Source organism: Harmonia axyridis, chromosome 1 (genome assembly GCF_914767665.1).
Source record: "Harmonia axyridis chromosome 1, icHarAxyr1.1, whole genome shotgun sequence".
NCBI classification, from domain to species: domain Eukaryota; kingdom Metazoa; phylum Arthropoda; class Insecta; order Coleoptera; family Coccinellidae; genus Harmonia; species Harmonia axyridis.
Genome location: NC_059501.1, coordinates 27,093,979 through 27,112,654, shown reverse-complemented (window position 1 = coordinate 27,112,654; position 18,676 = coordinate 27,093,979). Strand labels below are relative to the sequence as shown.

The 18,676-nt window shown below is 33.8% G+C and overlaps 3 protein-coding genes across 3 annotated transcripts; 1 reads left to right on the top strand and 2 right to left on the bottom strand.

The window, feature by feature from the left end:
- The first annotated feature begins 113 nt into the window (after window positions 1-113).
- LOC123675402 (nuclear pore complex protein Nup133) lies at window positions 114-3,695 on the top strand. Its single transcript, XM_045610759.1, has one exon. The coding sequence runs from the start codon at window positions 219-221 to the stop codon at window positions 3,633-3,635; it is 3,417 nt and encodes a 1,138-aa protein (XP_045466715.1). The 5' UTR covers window positions 114-218; the 3' UTR covers window positions 3,636-3,695.
- A 368-nt stretch (window positions 3,696-4,063) lies between these two features.
- On the bottom strand, window positions 4,064-5,838 carry LOC123675452 (mitochondrial intermembrane space import and assembly protein 40). The gene is made up of 2 exons (XM_045610816.1): window positions 5,604-5,838; window positions 4,064-4,448 (listed from the first exon to the last, which is right to left on the bottom strand). The coding sequence occupies exons 1-2, from the start codon at window positions 5,836-5,838 to the stop codon at window positions 4,240-4,242; spliced, it is 444 nt and encodes a 147-aa protein (XP_045466772.1). The 3' UTR covers window positions 4,064-4,239.
- Window positions 5,612-6,353, bottom strand: LOC123675460 (ribonuclease P protein subunit p14-like). Its single transcript, XM_045610820.1, has 2 exons — window positions 6,198-6,353; window positions 5,612-6,137 (listed from the first exon to the last, which is right to left on the bottom strand). The coding sequence occupies exons 1-2, from the start codon at window positions 6,221-6,223 to the stop codon at window positions 5,840-5,842; spliced, it is 324 nt and encodes a 107-aa protein (XP_045466776.1). The 5' UTR covers window positions 6,224-6,353; the 3' UTR covers window positions 5,612-5,839.
- Window positions 6,354-18,676: the final 12,323 nt, after the last annotated feature.

The following is an 18,676-nucleotide window of genomic DNA, read 5'->3' as shown; positions in this document are numbered from 1 at the left end:
ATATGCTCAAAATCTAATTTTTACGTTTTTTTGTTTGTTGGATTTCACTATATACAGATTAATAAAAAATTAGTAGTTCATAAACTTCTCTTATCTGTCATCTGTCGTAGTTCATTGAAATAGTTTCACTTGGCGGTGAAATCTCAAATCTGTTCAAATAGGTTATAACATATACAAGAAATAAGAATTTAGTTTAAATGAGAAATTAATACTTAATTATGGATCGAAGTTTTCAAAATGTCTCTCTAACTAAAAGTCCATTGATTACGCAAAGTCCTTTCAATAGAACAGGAAAAAGAGGAGTTGCTCCATCACCATTTAGAAAATCTTCACGGTGGAGTGTATCCGGCAAATCAACACAGTCCGTTCAAGTTGTATTTAAAACACACCACAACTCCGTTGAAAGATTTGGGCAACCTTTACCAGTATTAATAACTGAAACTTTAACCTTTGCTGATCGAAAAACCGTTGTGTCTGCAGGAATCTCAGAATACGGTTATGCTTGGGTTGTATGTGGCAGAAGATTATTGATTTGGCAATATAGGCAAAACGTTCAAGCACCCTCTGGAACTCCACAAAGGAAACATGCAGTTTCCAATGTATGTTTTGAATTGCAGTTACCTCAAAGTGATTTATCGCATAGAGCTGAATTGGTTGCAGTATTTTTAACAAGTGGAGCACATTCACCATCATGTATAGCTGTCTCACCTGAGGGTTTAATCAGATATTGGCCATCAGTTTCTCATGAAGATGTTTCAATAGAGCAAACTATTGATTTGCAAGGACAAGAGTGCGATAGTTTAACTGAAATTGAAGGTTTAGGATGCATTTTAGCCACAACAACATGTTCTATTGCACTTGTTCAACCACAATTCATCAATGGAAGACATACCCTCAACTGTCACACTCTTAAAGCCCCAACAGGATGGTTGGGTGGTATAAGCAAAAAAATGTCTTCATTCATATTCGGGCCTATATCTTCAGAACAATCTGCAGAAACTAGATTGGTAAGAGTACATAGTATTTCAGATCAGAATGAAGGTTGGACTGTTTTTATACTAGCTGGTCACTCTTTACAAAAATGGAAAATTTCATCAAATCAACCAGAACAGCTTATTTATATGGTAGAGTTAAACAGATTAGTGAGAGATCATTTTCGGAGTGCTATGGGTGAAAACTGTGTGGGAGAATTAGATACATGGATTCTTGATTTACAACATGACAAAGAGAATTTAATCCTTTTAACTGCAGCAGTAAATATGCCATATTCCCCACAAATTCATTATGCTTTGATAAGCATTCCAATTAACAATTGTCAGCCTAGTATAATTGCAAAAGAATTCAAAATTTTGAAAATAATGGAAATGTATAGGGAGGACAATCCAGGGGAATCATTATCATACAAATTTTTGTGGTGTAACAATTGTACGTATTTATTCAATCAGAAAAAAATAATTGTTTTGAAATCCCCTGAAGAACAAGATGTTTTGGAGTTTACTACTCCTCAAGATTTTATATTAGGAGGATCAGTTTGCGTAAATACTCCGATATTTTTCTTGAAGAATAATGGCTTAGTATCAGTTATTGGAAGTGATCTAAGTTCGGATCTGAATTTGAGTATGGCCAATGCATCATTGGAACAATACGTCAATGAAACCAATGGAGCCAATAATTTATCTGTTTATCATCTGGACCCTATGGAAATATATAACGCTTACACTGATACATTAGGACAAATTAAAGCAGCTTTCATTTTTCATATCAAGAACCAGATGAGTGCTTGCCAGGATATAGTAAATGAACTATTTCCAGTCGAAGCAGAAACAAGCCCATCAGTTGATTCTGTTCTAGATAATGTTGTAGTTTCTTTATGCAGAGATATAATAAATGATAAGCCTGCTTGTGATCCAAGATGGAATGAGGAGGTAAATCCAGGTATTGGCAGTTCTTATTCCATGCAAATTCTTACACAACTACAAGATAAACATAAAGCTCTCAATTTGTTTTGTAAATTCCTCAGAGAGACCAATTTATGGAATCGACTTGGAGCGCATACCCACAGAGATGGATATCTTGCTACTGTCTACATATTGTCTGAATTTTCTGAGAAAGTTGTTGCTGCAATTCAATTGAAATCTTTTCCAAGTGAACAGATTCTAGATAAGGCAATTGATAGAGCAGTGGAGGGAATCGAGATAGATTCTGAATTTGGCTTGACAAATCAAGATGTGTTCTACAGCACAGTTGATCGCATTTATAAATGTTTTCAAGAATTGGTGAATGGTTGTAGTGAAATTGTGCACTCTGACATGAACCCTAGTGAGATATCTTCGACAATTTCTAAAACCAACAACATAATTCTAAATGTTCTCAAAGAAGTTTTGCAGTATAGGAGGAATAATGCAGATATTTTCACTCCACAAGAAATAGCTTTATCTTTAGCTCCGGATTATTTGTTATGGATCAGTGCAAATGGTACAGAAGGACTAATGGATAGCCTATGGGAGCAACACAATCTCACTTGCAAGTATGCCATGAAGTATACGAGTAATAAACAGTTACGGCATGATTTAAGTCATCAACTAGTGTCTCTAATAGACATTATTTTGGATGGGAGAAAAAATCACATTCAAAGTATTAAAGATACCCATCGTAAAGAACTCAGTTATAAACAATATTGTATTGACAGATATAAATTAATATTTCCACTAATTGATGAAAAGGAATGGGAGAGTGCTACACAGTTGGCAGAGAAATTTCTTGATTTTGATTGTCTTATTTGTATTTGTGAGGCAACTGATAATCAACAACGTTTAGATGAATATATGAATAGATTCCAAAGTGAGGGATTCACTGAACATGTATATAATTGGTATTTAAAAGAAAATAAGCAAGCTAAATTAATTGAAAGATGTAGAAAGTTGAATTCAAGAAATGCTCAAAAATTGACAGGATTTCTAGGTCAACATCCTTCTTTACTATGGATGCAACAAATATTTGATCTACAATTTGCACAAGCCTCCCTCACACTATCTAACTTGTCTGATAATGAAACTGATTCAATTACTAAACAAAAGACAATGTACAGTTTAGCGAAGTTGGCTAAATTGGCTGCACCTAATGCAAGAGATACAGACACTTTCTTGGAAAAAGTAAATGATAAGCTAGAACTAATATCCTACCAAGAAGATATTCCAGATTACGTTCTTCAGCATTTTGGTTATAATACAGAGGATCCGCAAGTACTAACTCCAAAAGAAATTATCAATCTTTATATTTGTAACGAATATACTGATTCAAGTGAGTTGGAATTCAAAAAAGCTCTTGATGTCCTGAAATTTATAGATTCTCCAGATATAAAGGAAGAAATGTACTTGAGAATATGGCGTCAAGCTCTATTACGAGATACTTGGCATTATAGTAATTTGGATTCACCACTAGAAATTTTACAGAACACCTTAATTTTCAAAATAGTAGATGTTGCAATTTCTATGGGCACAGATGCAGATTTATTGATGCCTAATATTGAAATATTGTTGGATGATAATTCATTAGACGATTTAAGGGAAAATAAAGCATGTATTTATTTGTTGAAAACAGGTTACGAACACATTCAAAGAATATTATCTAGCTAGATATTTTTCAAAAACAACTTTTTCTATTAAATGTATGCAATAAATTATTTTGTAATAAAATTTGTTTCAATTCAATATCCTCAATATATGTCGAGGTATTATTTTAGTTCTTCAGTATCTCTGATCCTGTTAAATGAGCTGGGGTGTTATTGTCCTTTTCCCTTGATTTAGTTGTGATATATAATGGAATATACTGAAAGTGGAAGAAGGAAATATCCAAGCAAGTAATTATTATTTCCCCAAAAAAAATTGTTTGAAAATAGTGCTTTTAAATTACAATTCAATGTCATATGGGTTCATGCAAAATATAAGATATTCAAGCAAATAGGCTCCTGAACTCACATTAGTATTTTTTCTGATATTTTTCTATTATGAAGGTATTGGTGATATTGTAAAACGGATTGGTTTCTACAATTTATGAAAACAAATTTAAACGAACAGATGATTTATTTGGTAGAAACAATTTGAGTGTTGAATAATAATGGCATATTTCTTAGAACTGAATTGCTATACATATACTACAAAAACCAATAGATCTAACATATCGATTAACGAAACAGTTGAGACTGTTAATCAATATTTTCACATTTTTGTCTACAATAACTTAGGCTAAATTAAGTCCGCCCTTAGATACTGAGCTCTCACTTTTTACATTCTTTGTTGACTCTTTGTTTTCAGCTGGTACAACACTACTTCCTTTTGGTTCATCCAGACCAGCAAAATCATCGTCCTCAGCAATATCCTTATTATATAAGGTGGGATATTTTTGCATACAATTTTGCATTGTTTTGAACTTCTCATAACAATCGCTTCCTGAAAATAGACGATATAATAGAACCTTGGAATTCTGAGTTGTTTTTGTTAATACTTTTTAGAAATTGATTACTTCATTGTTTCTATTATCCCCTGAGTAACATTTCAATTTGATGAATAAGTTTCAAGGTTTTCGGTGGAGATTTATCATAATAATTTGAGAAAAACAATAATTTTTCGAAATTATCTTATCTAATATTCAGAGTTTTAAAGAAGATGGAATGACTATTGTGCAGAAGTTGGGTCTAATTATTGTTTCAGCTACAGAATATTGAGAAGGCTGTGCAAAATTTAGAGCAAAATTAATGAAAAATTATGAGAACATTCATTTGTCTTAAATTTTCCATTTTTTTCAGCTTAGGTAGGACTCTAGATTTTTTAAAGATGATTTCAACTTGCACAAATTATAAGTAGCATAATTTGCATCAACTTTGTGAAGAAAGCCAAAGTCTTCCTCTTAATCATTTTTGAGTATAACTGATTCACACACCAACTCTAATACTGAAATTTCTCAACTAACGAACAATTACGTTAACGAATATTCACTTTGAATATCAACAAAGAAGACTGCGATATCTATATCAGTACCAATTCTAACAGTGAAATATCACGACTAACGTAAGAGCAAATATTCAGCTCAAATATAGTAATGTAAACAGAGAAATATCATTAAATTATTCGAAATACCTATCAAAAAATATTGAGGAGTAAATATGACAATATCCAGTGATCATATATTAGCTCTAGGATTCAAATTTTCAACTTTTATGATTCATATTAGCAAACTGCAACAAGGAATACAAATCTGGTGTATTCAATAGTAATGATAAGGACTGAGATATGCCCTAGAACAATCTGTTCCAACTGTCATCACGTCACACTCAGTATAAGATTAATGGAAGTGTGACTTCCTGTGAGATTCTGATATCAATGATCAAATCACAGTTTGTGAAATATCGCTCATCTCTCATTTTGGTGGCTTATGAAGCAAGTAGTCAATATCGAAAAACAAAATTAATAATTGTTTTCAATCCCAAGTTTTCATGAATTTTAAAAATCCCAATTTAATACTATTTATAATCCTAACTTTTCCACCAAGGTAAACTGAATATTAGAATGATTGATATGGAAACATTGTAAGGATGTTTTTTATACCTTTTGGATCAGCTTCAGAGTAATGAAAACAACTGAAAGCATTCCTAAATTCAAAGCCACAAGGACCTGTTGCCATACCGCCTAAGCAAGGGCAGTTCCAATTAATATCTCCACTAGGAAGTATTAGTCCAGGTTGTGGTTCAGGTTCTGGAAGCTTCACTGTACTCGGAACTTTATGATCTTCTTCGGTAGCAAATATTACTTTGTCTTTTCCAAACTGCTTGCAAACTGACATTTTAGTGCTCGTAGTTTCTACTATCCTGAGATAAACTCAATAATAAAGGGCTAGTTTTGTGGATAATATAAAAACAAGGTTGACCGTGCCAAGCTCCACAAAAACTTAAAGCTGCATGAACTTTCACGTATAAGTGCTCAGGTATTCGAATTATAGCATTAAGATTTCCTGGGTTATATTTGAGTAGATCTATATCAGCATTGCAAGCACATTCTCCAAATACACTTCGGACACATCTGATTATATTATCTTTGAAGAAAGCAGGAGTTATACGGTTCTCTTGGTCCTTTTCAAAGTTCCTGTAAGAGCAAAAACGTGTTTTAGGTTATAATTATGACTAGGATAAAATTTATACTAACAATGAAATATGCATATAGTAATACATAGTCGCACGATCCTTTGAAAATTTGGAAGATAATGTGAGAGTAATATAATAACTCGCCTCGTTTCAAACTGAATGTAATCCCAAGAAATTTGTCTCCTTCAGCTTCAACAGAACATAACCTTACAATTTTGCCCTTTTCATTCATTATTTTCCAGTTAGCTTATGGCCTCGACGAATATAACATGGACCAGCAGAATGCCAGGTGAACTCGGTTTAATGACTGTATGACTGAATGTATGAAATGAATAATTATGGAAAAGCCCAAACACTTTGTTTAGAGGCATGATACCACCATTATCATTTTCAAATATAATATTTGTCATTTGCTTTTTGCAAGTGGCTGTACAGTGTACAGATGTACGAAAAATTCATAATCCTATATATATTTATTTCAGCAATTTTATTTCACCTCTAGTTATTACCAGCGTCGAAAAAAACCTTTATTACGATACTAAGTGGAAAAAAGGTTGGGAAAGGAAGTAAAGCATTCCACAATCCCAGTTCTCAAAAAAAAATACCTTCAGATACCAACAGATGTTTCCAAAATCACGACTTGGATTGGCGCTGGAGTATTCGGGATTTATACCAAATGCTCAATATCGTTAGGCCGCTGTATAAGTGTCTTTCAAGCAGAGATACTTACAATAGAAAGATGTGTAGAAATTAACCTAGCCAGCAACTATCAGTAATATACGATATAGCGATACATTTATATATCACATTCTGATAGTCAGGCCGCAATCAAAGCACTGAGCTCATATATAATCGATTCTAAGATGGTATTGGAGTGCCGAAGAAGACTCAATGAACTAGCCTAACTAGGCAAGAATAAGGAACCTTTCTGTAGCAAGTATATACCTACCTAAAAGAAATATTTTCAGGAAAAGGAAAAAACCTAAAGAGAAACACTCTGGCGAAATATTCCTGGTTTCGATCATTCCAAAAAATTTCTTCAAAACTTTGACACTAAGAGATCCAAGAAGTATCTGGATCTTTGCAAGAATATACCTCATGAGAATGGGTCTAGCAGAAAATGACGAGTGCAGATTCTGTAAATCAGGAAAGACTTTCAGTTTTGGCAGTCTAATTTATTGAAGAGATAAAGCATCCCAATTTGACTACGATACTATTATCAGTCAGTTTAGTGAAGCCAAAGCAGAACATTTATTTTTCTTTACTGTCTACCTTTTTAAACGGTTACTTATTAAAAATTTCGATTTTGAGTCGTTTATTATGAAAAAGTTTTTCTTGCGTCATCAGAGGGCTTTACAAAATGTGTCTTGCCTTGAGTAAATTAAAATCTTGCTCCGCTACTACAGAGTCCTGTGGTGTCTGTCCTACGTAAGAAGTGCACGTATGCAAACAATTGTCAAAGTTTAACAACGTTTCAAGGAGGCACCAGAATCTTTTTGGCCAAATCTGTTCACGGGAAAGATGTTTTCGAGTCGTAATAATTATAATTACAAGAATTTCAGTAGGTGTCACACCAGAACTTAGAAATATTTTAAGAACTAAAGTGTCATTATAGTTTATGGATGAAAGTCACCTATTTAGTAGGTAACACGAAGTTCTTTGGTGTTAATCTGCGTACATTTTGCAGAGTGATATGGCATAAGTCGTAGGTATACCATATAGATATACCATGTCAAGGCAAGAATGGTGTTAGCATCGCCTAATGATGGAGAAGAATGATTTGATATAAAAAATGAAGACGAAAAAGATGCTTAGAGCAGTATCCGTTCGAAATACGTCTAGAATGCATAAAATTAACCAAAAAAGATAAAATAAATCAATTAATCAATTGAATAAAATAAATCATTTGTACCTAATATTTGTAACTTACTTACGTAACTCTGTAACGATTTTGCACTCATCAATTCATGATACGCTACTGGAATTTGCAAAGACGCGATAATTTGTCTATTCATCGTAAGTGATTGGTCGCTGATGAATCGGCTTCTGGAGGTTTTTCAATAATTGTTGAGACTTCAGAAAAGATACGTACGTTGTTTTAGATTCCAGCCATTACTAGCTGAATTTGAGATTTAAAATTTAATTTATCGGCGAGGATTGTGTTGGGATTCTCGACCTTCTCTTGGGATTGGAACATTACAGAGAACAACCACCCTTGGGATTGAAAAATCGTGAAGAAGAAGTTAGCTTGAGTAAGTAAGTAAGTAAGTAAGTAATTAATTTATTTCGTGCCTTTTATACTTTACAGGTATATTACACACGTCAAAATAAAATAGGGAAATAACATATGACAAAAAGTGATTGAAAACTACAACAACATAATTATACGACAAACATACAAAAAATATATATATATACATATGTCATGTGTTAGATAAAAGTTCAAATTCACAGCTCAATAGTGGCAGAAAGAAATGATGCAACGCTATAAAAGGCTTTCTCAATCAAGAATTCTCTGATAGTTCTCAGAAACATCTTTTCAGGTAGATTTCGAGTTGACGACGATAATTTATTGAAAAGTTTATGGCCTAAGAAAGCTGGGCCGACGTGCGACTTCTTCAGTCTCACATAATCGGATCTTATATCATTAGCTCTTCTAGTATTGTGATCATGAAAATCTATATTGCAGTTGAAGGTCTTTTTGTTTACATGAATATACTTAAGGCACTCATAAATGAAAAGTGAAGGAAATGTCAGAATCCTCAAACTCCTAAAGGCTGCCTCACAATCATCCCTGTATCCGAGATTCGCCATCAGCCTCACAGCCTTTCTTTGTAGCCTGAAAATGCGTTCCCTACCTGAACTGTGTCCCCATAATATTACACAGTATCTCATGTGGGATTCACACAGGGCACTGTGATTGAGATTCAGAACAACAAAAACCTCGCATAGATGGAATAGTACGTACGTTAAACAAACCTAGTTCCTGAAATACAGTTTCGTTGAAACTGAGAGAATACTTGCGAAATATTATTATTATCTACATCAACCTCGGTGAATGAGAATAGGAAACCACAGTACCTACTCCACCCTAGTTTCCTGCTAAGATCTTTCATTTTAAAGGCTGGAAATAATCTGCTGAAAAGGTTCCATCTCAGTCATCTTGAAAGCTCAGTAAATCGGTGGAACCTAATTCATTTAAGTTAAGTTTTCAATTTCAATTTGGATAGAGTTAAAAGGGTCGATCTTTGTATATTTTGATTTAATCAAATTTGTGAAAACCTGGATAGTTTCGTTGCAAAGTATGCCAAACCACCCCTAGAAATTAGTCTTAGAATCTCATCTCGACACTTTTAACCAAGCTGGCAATTATAACGTTGCAATTTATAAATATCCATTTTCCAAAATTTTGTGCACTCATAATGTTAATGTCAATACACTCTTAAAGTTGTGCCTTCTCATCCATCACATTTGAGTCAAATCGATTTTTCACAACCTTTGATTTATTATTTTTCTTATATTTCAATTATTGTTTAAATTTCAGAGTATTTATTTCTCAATACTGAATGACTTTTCAACATGAGTTAAATATTAATTTTTGTTGAGCTGATTTTTCCAAAAACTTTGCCATCTCAGACCACATACCCCTACAGGGCTGCAGGCAATTAGATTGTATCTTCTGATGCATGTGTCATTGTCGATCACACATTTAATCGATAAATTCCGAAATGTGCGGAGGCTTCCTGTCAGAATCTCCCAATGAAAATCCGGATAACGACCCTTTCACAAGCATATCCCAAAACTTTCTAGTAATCTCTGAGACAGCAAACTTCCAGCTCAGTACCCCATCGGAAATATGAACTTAGTTGCGATAGTTATGAACTTATATTTCTCAAAGGAGACTCGAGGACGCGGATTGAAAGGGAATCGATAAGAAACGTTCTAGAGTAGAAGCCATTCTGCTTTTTTCTCGTATTCGAAGTTGAATTGTTAGTGCGATCGATATCAGAATGACGTCTGTAGAGTTCAGATTGTTGAGATTCTTTATTGTTGAAGTTCCAATATTCATTCCAATCTCCTCCAGGTTTATGTAAGAACTAAGTTATCCATTTTTGAGAGAGGTTTAACATTCAATTTTCTAATATAGGTACATATATTGATGAATTTTTAGAGTTTAGAGTTTAGGTGCACAATTCATTCTCTTGAATAACATAAATCTGAAGCAAATCTTGTTGTCTTGGTTTGGAAGATTTGGGCCCAAGGGCGTAGATCTCTTTTTCTCTTGGGGGGGTAATCGAAACTAAATTTCTTTATTTTTATTTACTCATGTCTATAATGATTTGAAGCAAATTACTCGAAATAGTTTTTTTTATTACCAATTCGATTGTTCTTATCTTAGTGGATATTCATGAATTGGAGTTGCGGAGGAAAATGAGAGATTCCTTGGATAATTTTGAAAATAAATGGCCCATAATCATGAGCCCGAAAACGCTTTGTTTTCGAGATACAAGGTGTTTTTTGTAGTCCTACTTTTTTGGGATGCTTAATCAGTTTATCCAATCTTCATTGATCTTCGCTGCAGAATTGGTAAATAAGTAGGTACCAAAACTTATAATTAATTTGTTTATCACAGCTATCTGACTGGATCTTTATAATAAATTTTCCTGAGAATTACTATGGAGAGCTCTTTGATTTTTTTCTCGAAATCGATTGCAGATATGACAGAACTACGACAAACCAAAAAGTGAACGAGAGTTTCTCTTTAAATTTTTCTAAACTACTAGTGGTTCACAAAAAAAATAATTCCGGAGGAAAGAAACGGGAACCCTTCCAGAAAAAAATCACCCTGTAGATTTACATTCAAAATTAGGATCACATGATGAAAACTTCAAATTGGAATATCTATACCAATTGTTAAATATCTTGTGAAGGGAAGGTGCTATGAGAGAAAAACTTGAACTTCAAAACCTGTATCTCAAAAACAAAGCCTTTGCGGACTCATGTTATAGGGCTTGTTTCTTGAAATGATCTGAGAAATCTGTAATTTTCATTTTAAATTCCAATTTGGGAACACCTATAGATATAGTCAATTTAAAACTGAAGTCTTCATAAATGCATTGTTATTTGAATGAAACACAATAATTTGTACAACACAGCCCAGACAAGTTTTCGATGCGAATTACTGAGTTCAGTTCTTTGATAACTACATATTGAAATTGTGTGACAAGAATGATACAAAAAACCGAAAAAAAACGGGTAGTAACTTGGGCCGCAAATTAGAGGTTATCCATTTTGTTGTTCCGAAAGTAAATGTATATAAAAATCGTTTTCATTTAAAATACCGTTCAAATTTTTACTTCAATATAACGCTTGGACCTTTTGCCAATATTTTTGAAAAATAACATCAATTAAATGTACTCCACGTGATCTCTTTTAGACAAAACAAGCTATGTATAGGTCAAGTCACAAAAACAAAAATAATAATAATTCAGACATTTCTAAAACTATCATTATAGTACTCATTAACACTATAAAAACAAAGAAAGTTGTTCTTCACTTCTGAAGAACAACTTTCTTAAATTTAATTAAATTGAGCGACTTAATGTTACTAGGTAGATGGCTAAATATCTGAATACTCTGATACTTAAGTGACATTGCAAATTTTGATGTCTTATGTTTGGGAATTGACAATATTTCCTTATTCATAGTGTTATGGGAATGAAAGCTTGACAATTTTACAAGATTTTACTCATTTTCCTTAGCAAAAATCAAACATCTAAATATGAAAATGGAAGGAGGTACGTTGAATATCATACGCAAAATTCTTTTTTGAATAATAAAGACTCTACCAATTCCTGTCGAATTACTCCATACCATGATATACAATAGGTGACTAAATACTCAACTATAGTATATCGGGTGTCCCAAGGTGAGTGGCCTATTAGATTATTATGGAAACTATTGATGGTAAAGATTTCAAATTTTGTGGATAGATATTTGGCCATGTAAGGTACATTTTCAAAATAATTTCACATTTCCAGTGTTGCCGGATGTACAACAATTTGGCAACAACTTTGTTATTTTAAATGGGACATCCGGTATTTCTATTTTTTTATGATACTCCAAAAAATATTAAATCTATTTACTCTTACTTTTCCATCCCTATCTTTAACGGTTTTTGAGTTATTAATTATTTTTCGAAATTTTAGATCAAATTGGCGTATTACGGAAATGACTCTAGTTCGCTCAATATTTGAGATTTAAGTCTGAAATTTTGCAAGTCGTTAGATATTGATTTGATCTGTGTAACTGCTTTTGAATTATGGTTGTCAATAATACAGGACGGACCGAAAAAAATCATCATTTGCCAAGTTCCAAAATTGTAAAAAAGTCTATTTTTTCAAATTAGACACCTAGTTTATTTTTCAATTTTTTGAATCAGGACAACACACTCTACAATTTTTCTATTCACGTCCCGATACCTATCTCAACTGGATTCCGAGTATATGCGTTTATTAGATTTCACATTGATTCAATAAGCGTTCATTTCTTTTGTATTGTTATTTTCTCTATGTCGTTCATAGATCGATATATCAATGAATCAGTTCAATCCATAAATGTCAAAATAAACAATTATTGCCTAACAGGTGTTTTGTTCCGAGGTTTTTCTATAAATAATGGCTCAAGAAAGATATACACATATAACGCATATAACTCGGAATCCAGTTGAGATAGGTATAGGGACGTGAATAGAAAAATTGTAGAGTGTGTTGTCCTGATTCCAAAAATTGAAAAATAAACTAGGTGTCTAATTTGAAAAAATAGACTTTTTACAATTTTGTAACTTGGCAAATGATGATTTTTTTTGGTCCGTCCTGTATTATTGACAACCATAATTCAAAAGCAGCGACACAGATCAGATCAATATCTAACGACTTGCAAAATTTCTGACTTGAATCTCAAATATTGAGCGAACTAGAGTCATTTTCGTAATACGCCAATTTGATCTAAAATTTCTAAAAATAATTGATAACTCAAAAACCGTTAAAGATAGGGAAGAAAAGTAAGAGTGAATAGATTTAATATTTTATGGAGTATCATAAAAAAAATAGAAATACTGGATGTCCCATTTAAAATAACAAAGTTGTTGCCAAATTGTCATACATCCGGCAACACTGGAAATGTGAAATTATTTTAAAAATGTACCTTACATGGCCAAATATCTATCCACAAAGTTTGAAATCTTTACCATCAATAGTTTCCATAATAATCTAATAGGCCACTCACCTTGGGACACCCGATATATTCATAAGTGAACACAAGGGAAGCAGATACCTGACTCGACTTGAAGCATAATAAGAACTGTAGAGCTTTTTACATACTTCATCAACGTGTGAATCCCACTTCAAGTGCCTATCGATATGGATACCTAGGAACTTCGTGCAGTTCTTTGATGCCATGACAGAATCTGAATGTCGAACTACAAGGGTACTATCATTATTCGGAATAGAGAAGTAAACGCATTCGGTCTTTTTCACATTTATCATGATAGCATTAACATGACACCATTCAACGAAGCAATGAACCAATAAATTGCACAACCCCTGTAGTTCCTCCAAAATATCCGCAGTAACGACTAATGAAAAATCATCAGCAAACAAGATTGCTCTTAGTATTTTCAACAGATCTCGAAGAGTTTTAGACTTATTAATAAACAACTCCACCAAATTCTCAAGCAGATCGTTGATAAATATCAAAAATAAGAGCGGTCCCAAGACAGAGCCCTGTGGCACACTCAACTTCAAATTATGTTCACTGGATGAAGAATTCTGAACTCTGACGGACGCAACTCTACCTTCAAGATAACTTCCAAATCCAATCATGAAATATTCCCCTGAATCCAAGATTATAACATTTGTCTAATATGAACAGAAAGAAGATACTATCAAATGCTTTAGACAGATCAAAAAATAATCCGGCAACATATGAGCCCTTATCGAGGCAATATATTTTCATGTTCAAGACTCCTGTATTTATCCTGTATTTATGTACAGTTTTGTGGCCTCCAACAGATCATGAATGAGCGAGCTCTCAAAAGCTCCTGATAATAAGCGAGTGCTCTTCTCGTAGGTAACGGGTGTTTTTTTTTTCGAAGTATATAAGTTGGCATTACTGTTCAATATGGCGAACGATTTAACAGCTGTCAAGTGGTTTATTCTCAGTTTGGTTTGGCAATTCATCATGAATAGACTCACTCTTGAACAACGCTTGCAAATAGTGCAATTTTATTTCGAAAATAATGGTTCTGTGCGGAATACGTATCACGCACTACGTCCATTAGCGATGAAGCTCACTTCTGGTAGAATGGCTACGTCAACAAACAAAACTGCCGCATTTGGAGTGGAGCTAATCCTCAAGTGGATGTCGAAACACCGTTACATCCAGAAAAACTGAATGTTTGGTGCGCTTTATGAGCTGGTGGAAACATTGGTCCGTACTTCTTCAAAAACGATGATGGCCAGAACGTTACAGTCAATGGTGATCGGTAAAGAGCCATGATTACCAACTTTTTCATTCCTAAATTGAACAACCATGATGTCCAGGAGCTGTGGTTCCCACAAGACGGCGCAACATGTCACACAGCTCGTGCCACAATCGATTTATTATTATTTATTTAGTGAACGCCTAATTTCACGTTTTGGACCTGTGAATTGGCCTTTAAGATCTTGTGATTTAACACCGCTAGACTACTTTCCGTGGAGCTATGTAAAGTCATTGGTCAATGCTGATAAGCCACAAACCCTTGACCATTTGGAAGACAACATTCACCGTGTTATTGCCGATATACGGCCACAAATGTTGGAAAAAGTCATCGAAAATTGGACGTCCTGATTGGACTACATCCGAGCCAGCTGTGGCGGTCATATGCCAGAAATCATATTTTGAATGTAATGCCACAAGATTATCTTGTGAATGAATAAAATTCATGTCAATCGAATAATCCATCGTTGTTTTATTGCAATTTAATGTTCTATAGCGCTAAAAAAACACCCTTTATATTTTTTTAATTCAGTTTTTCTCCGGTCACTTTTTGCCGCTTTTTGCAAAAGTAAAAATGTGATATCTCATGGAACATATGAAATGCAAGTTCGATGAACTGATATCCTAGCTCAAACCATTCCGATAAGTGTCTTCACATGACGGAAATGAGCTTTGTTCTTTCTTTTTAAGAGGGAATGCTACCACTTGACTGCCCAGTTCAAAACTTAAAGGAGAATAACTATTCTTGCAGATCACCGATTTGTATGGGGTTTTCTGATAATTTCTTCAAACAATGATCTGAAAGGCAGGGACGGGCTATTTTTAATTTGCGAATGAAAAAACAAAAAAAAAAGTTGGTAACTTTTCGTTTTCCGCAAAGGAATTGATGATATGTATGAAAGGGCTTATCACTGATTTATTTTAAAATTATTCGTAAAAAAAAAACTACAGAAAAACATTTCAAAAGAGCTGAAATCACTTCGTAATAAAAAAGAATAATCGACCGTCGTATAGTGCTGCCCCTACTGTATAAATTCGCAACGAATCACCAGATTCTTCAATACTACCTACAATTTGATAATTCCGGCAACGTTGCTGCGTTATGAATCAGTTCTCAGTTAGAGTCGTAAACAGTATTAGGTGAATAGAAAGATTTCCAGCTTGTTCGTTTCTTTTCGAACGGTTGAAGGTATGAACAGATCGACGCGGGACTTCGGGAACGGGAGCGATGCGTTCAGCGGGCAGATTGCATAGCATGCACACCTACGCGAAAATAATGAGACACGATTATTAGTATGAATCTAAAATTATCTATGAAAATGACAGTTTTTCGGAGGAAGAAGTTTTACTGCTCAAAGCCGTTGATTTCCATCCCACAAAAGTTTCTTTCCCGCTCCCGCAGTCACGCGTCGGTCTGTTCATACCTTTATTCAGTTTAGTTAGCTGTCAATTCTTTTCGATATGGGTAACAAGAGATTCAAGGATTTATTTATTCTGATCCTATTACTTGCTTTTTGGGAGTATCATGTAAAAATATCAAATTTGATTTCTACAGGAAAACAAGAAAAATCTTATTAGTTCATGGTCATTCTTATGATGATACTATTAGTTTTTTAATCATGCATAATCTGTGTCATCTTTCAGTGTATGGGAAAGAGATTATATGTTCATGCACAACATGATATAACATTTCAGTTGAAATGGTAGATAATTATATGGTAATATTGAAGTTCAGTACTACGATGTTACGATGTGAGTCAATTTCTGAACATGAGAATTTTTTGAAATTTGAGAACCTTTTATTGCCTTCAAAATAAATGGATCGCAATTCTGAGCAAGGAGAATCAATGCGATATTGCGATATAACAACTGATTTTTGTACGAAGTCAATTTCTGAAAATGAGAATTTTCAAAAAAGATTTTAGTCCTTTTTTTGCCTTCCAAATTAATGGATCGTGATCCTGAGTATGAAAGATCAATAAGTGATATAAGAACTGATTTTTTACCAAATTTCATGTTTATAGTTTTCACATTTTCCGAGAATAATCTCATTAGTACGTGGTCATTCTAATAATTATGACAACTATTAGTTTTTTTAATCATGTAAATTTGTTCCGTAGATATTCAGTCAATCCCAATTTATCTTTCAATGTATGGAAATGTGATTATTTTTATGCACAACAAGAATTAATATTTCAGTTGAACTCGTTGGTAATTATAAGGGAATATTGAAGGTCAGTACTAAGATGTTATTATTGTTTAGAAATTTCTTGATTCTGCATAGTCAATTTCTGAAAATGAGATTAGAGTCCTTTTTTTCTCTTCAAAATTGTTGGATCGTAATCCTGAGCATTGAGAATTAATGCGATATTTTGATATAACAACTGATTTTTGTATGTAGTCAATTTCTGAGAATGAGAATTTTTTATAATTCCATTCTTTTTTTTGCCTTCAAAAAATGAATCGTAATCCTGAGCGTCCTGAATATTAGAATCAATGCGATATTGCTATATAACAACTGATTTTTGTACGTGGTCAATTTTTGAAAATAGGCTTTTTTTTCAAATTCCAGTACTTTTTATGCCTTCAAAATTCATGGATCGTAATCCTGAACATGGAGAATCAATGCGATATAACAACTGTTTTTTGTACGAAGGCAGTTTGTGAAAATAAGAATTTTTGAAAATTTTAGTACTTTTTTTTGCCTTCAATATAAATGAATCGTAATATTCAGCATGTTGATCAATACGATATAACAACTGACTTGAAATGAATATTGGTCATAAATGACCATGTTCCATCATTCATCCGATATCATATTTGGATGACCATCATATTGATGGTTCATTTTGATTTGGCTAACCATATGTGACCCGCTTATGTGAAAAGTTTCGGTGCATTTGTTTTGATTTTTTTTATTATTCCACTAAATACGTTTTTGAATCAAATTAATTTTCGTAAGAATGAAGGAATCTGAACAAATTTAGCATATACATTTTTTCTCGAACCCATCTGATAATAGTCGATCCTAACTGATATTTCTCACAACCCTCTCTAAAATCGGTTTTATTGCCCATCATAAAAAGCGAGTTATTCCTTTCAAAACATCTGGTCAATCCGTCCTAGAAGATACCTAATACCATCTCTGTACCTGTCTTTCGAGCTCGAAGTTGCTGCATTGCCAAATGTTCGAACAACCGTTCGTACAGTTCACTGCGATTTCATTGGCTGGCGTGTAAGAATTGAATGCCGTCAAACGTATCTGAATTCTTAGATGTGGTAGAAAAGGATGGAAAATCATAAGAACGTTTGAGATTGCTCCACTCATCCTTAAAAGTGAAGGCTTCTCAGAGGGGCTGGAGGGAGCTGAATAGGTAAACTTTGACAGATGCGCTCAAACGCACGTGGTACCATTCCGTCTTAAGATGTTAAACTCGCAAAGAGAGTGCAGCACGTCACGATACCGCAAGCACGCCATAGCCATTCCGTTGATAATATAAACATGGAGTAATGCAGTTCGTGACACAAAAGAGAATCACAATTATTGTTTTGTTATTAACCTCTGAGCAGCTGTGTCCCATACGTCATTAAACGCCCTATGGCAGTGTGCACGTAGGTGCACCGGTGGTAATTTGGGTCTACGAGGCGACGTTCTAGGTGTTTTCGGATCGAATTTTAAAATTACATACGTTCTTTTTTTATGTACAATGTTACCAAGGGCGTAGAAATGGGGGGTACTAGGGGTGATTACCCCCCAAAGATTTTCAAAATATAAAATTGCGAATTCTAGCAAAGACGAAGAACGGAATTTTTCCATAGAATGAACCAATAATCATTTTACTTCTCTTCAAAATCCACACGGCAGTAAGAAATCGGACCCTTTTACGATTTAAAAGTTTATTATCGCTTTCAAGATGAGTAGGTACTATTGTTGCACTACGACTACGAGCACGTCTATGTCCGATGTTTATTATTTTCCTTTATTTATCCACTTTGTCG

Bases quoted from the DNA above. Each gene is read 5' to 3' on its own strand.
- LOC123675460 (XM_045610820.1), bottom strand. From the start codon at position 6,223: ATGTATTACTATATGCATATTTCATT. The intron at 6,138-6,197 runs GTTAGTATAAAT...TTGCTCTTACAG, and splicing joins TACTATATGCATATTTCATT to GAACTTTGAAAAGGACCAAG.
- LOC123675452 (XM_045610816.1), bottom strand. From the start codon at position 5,838: ATGTCAGTTTGCAAGCAGTTTGGAAAAGACAAAGTAATATTTGCTACC. The intron at 4,449-5,603 runs GTATAAAAAACA...GTCTATTTTCAG, and splicing joins CTCTGAAGCTGATCCAAAAG to GAAGCGATTGTTATGAGAAG.
- LOC123675402 (XM_045610759.1), top strand. From the start codon at position 219: ATGGATCGAAGTTTTCAAAATGTCTCTCTAACTAAAAGTCCATTGATT.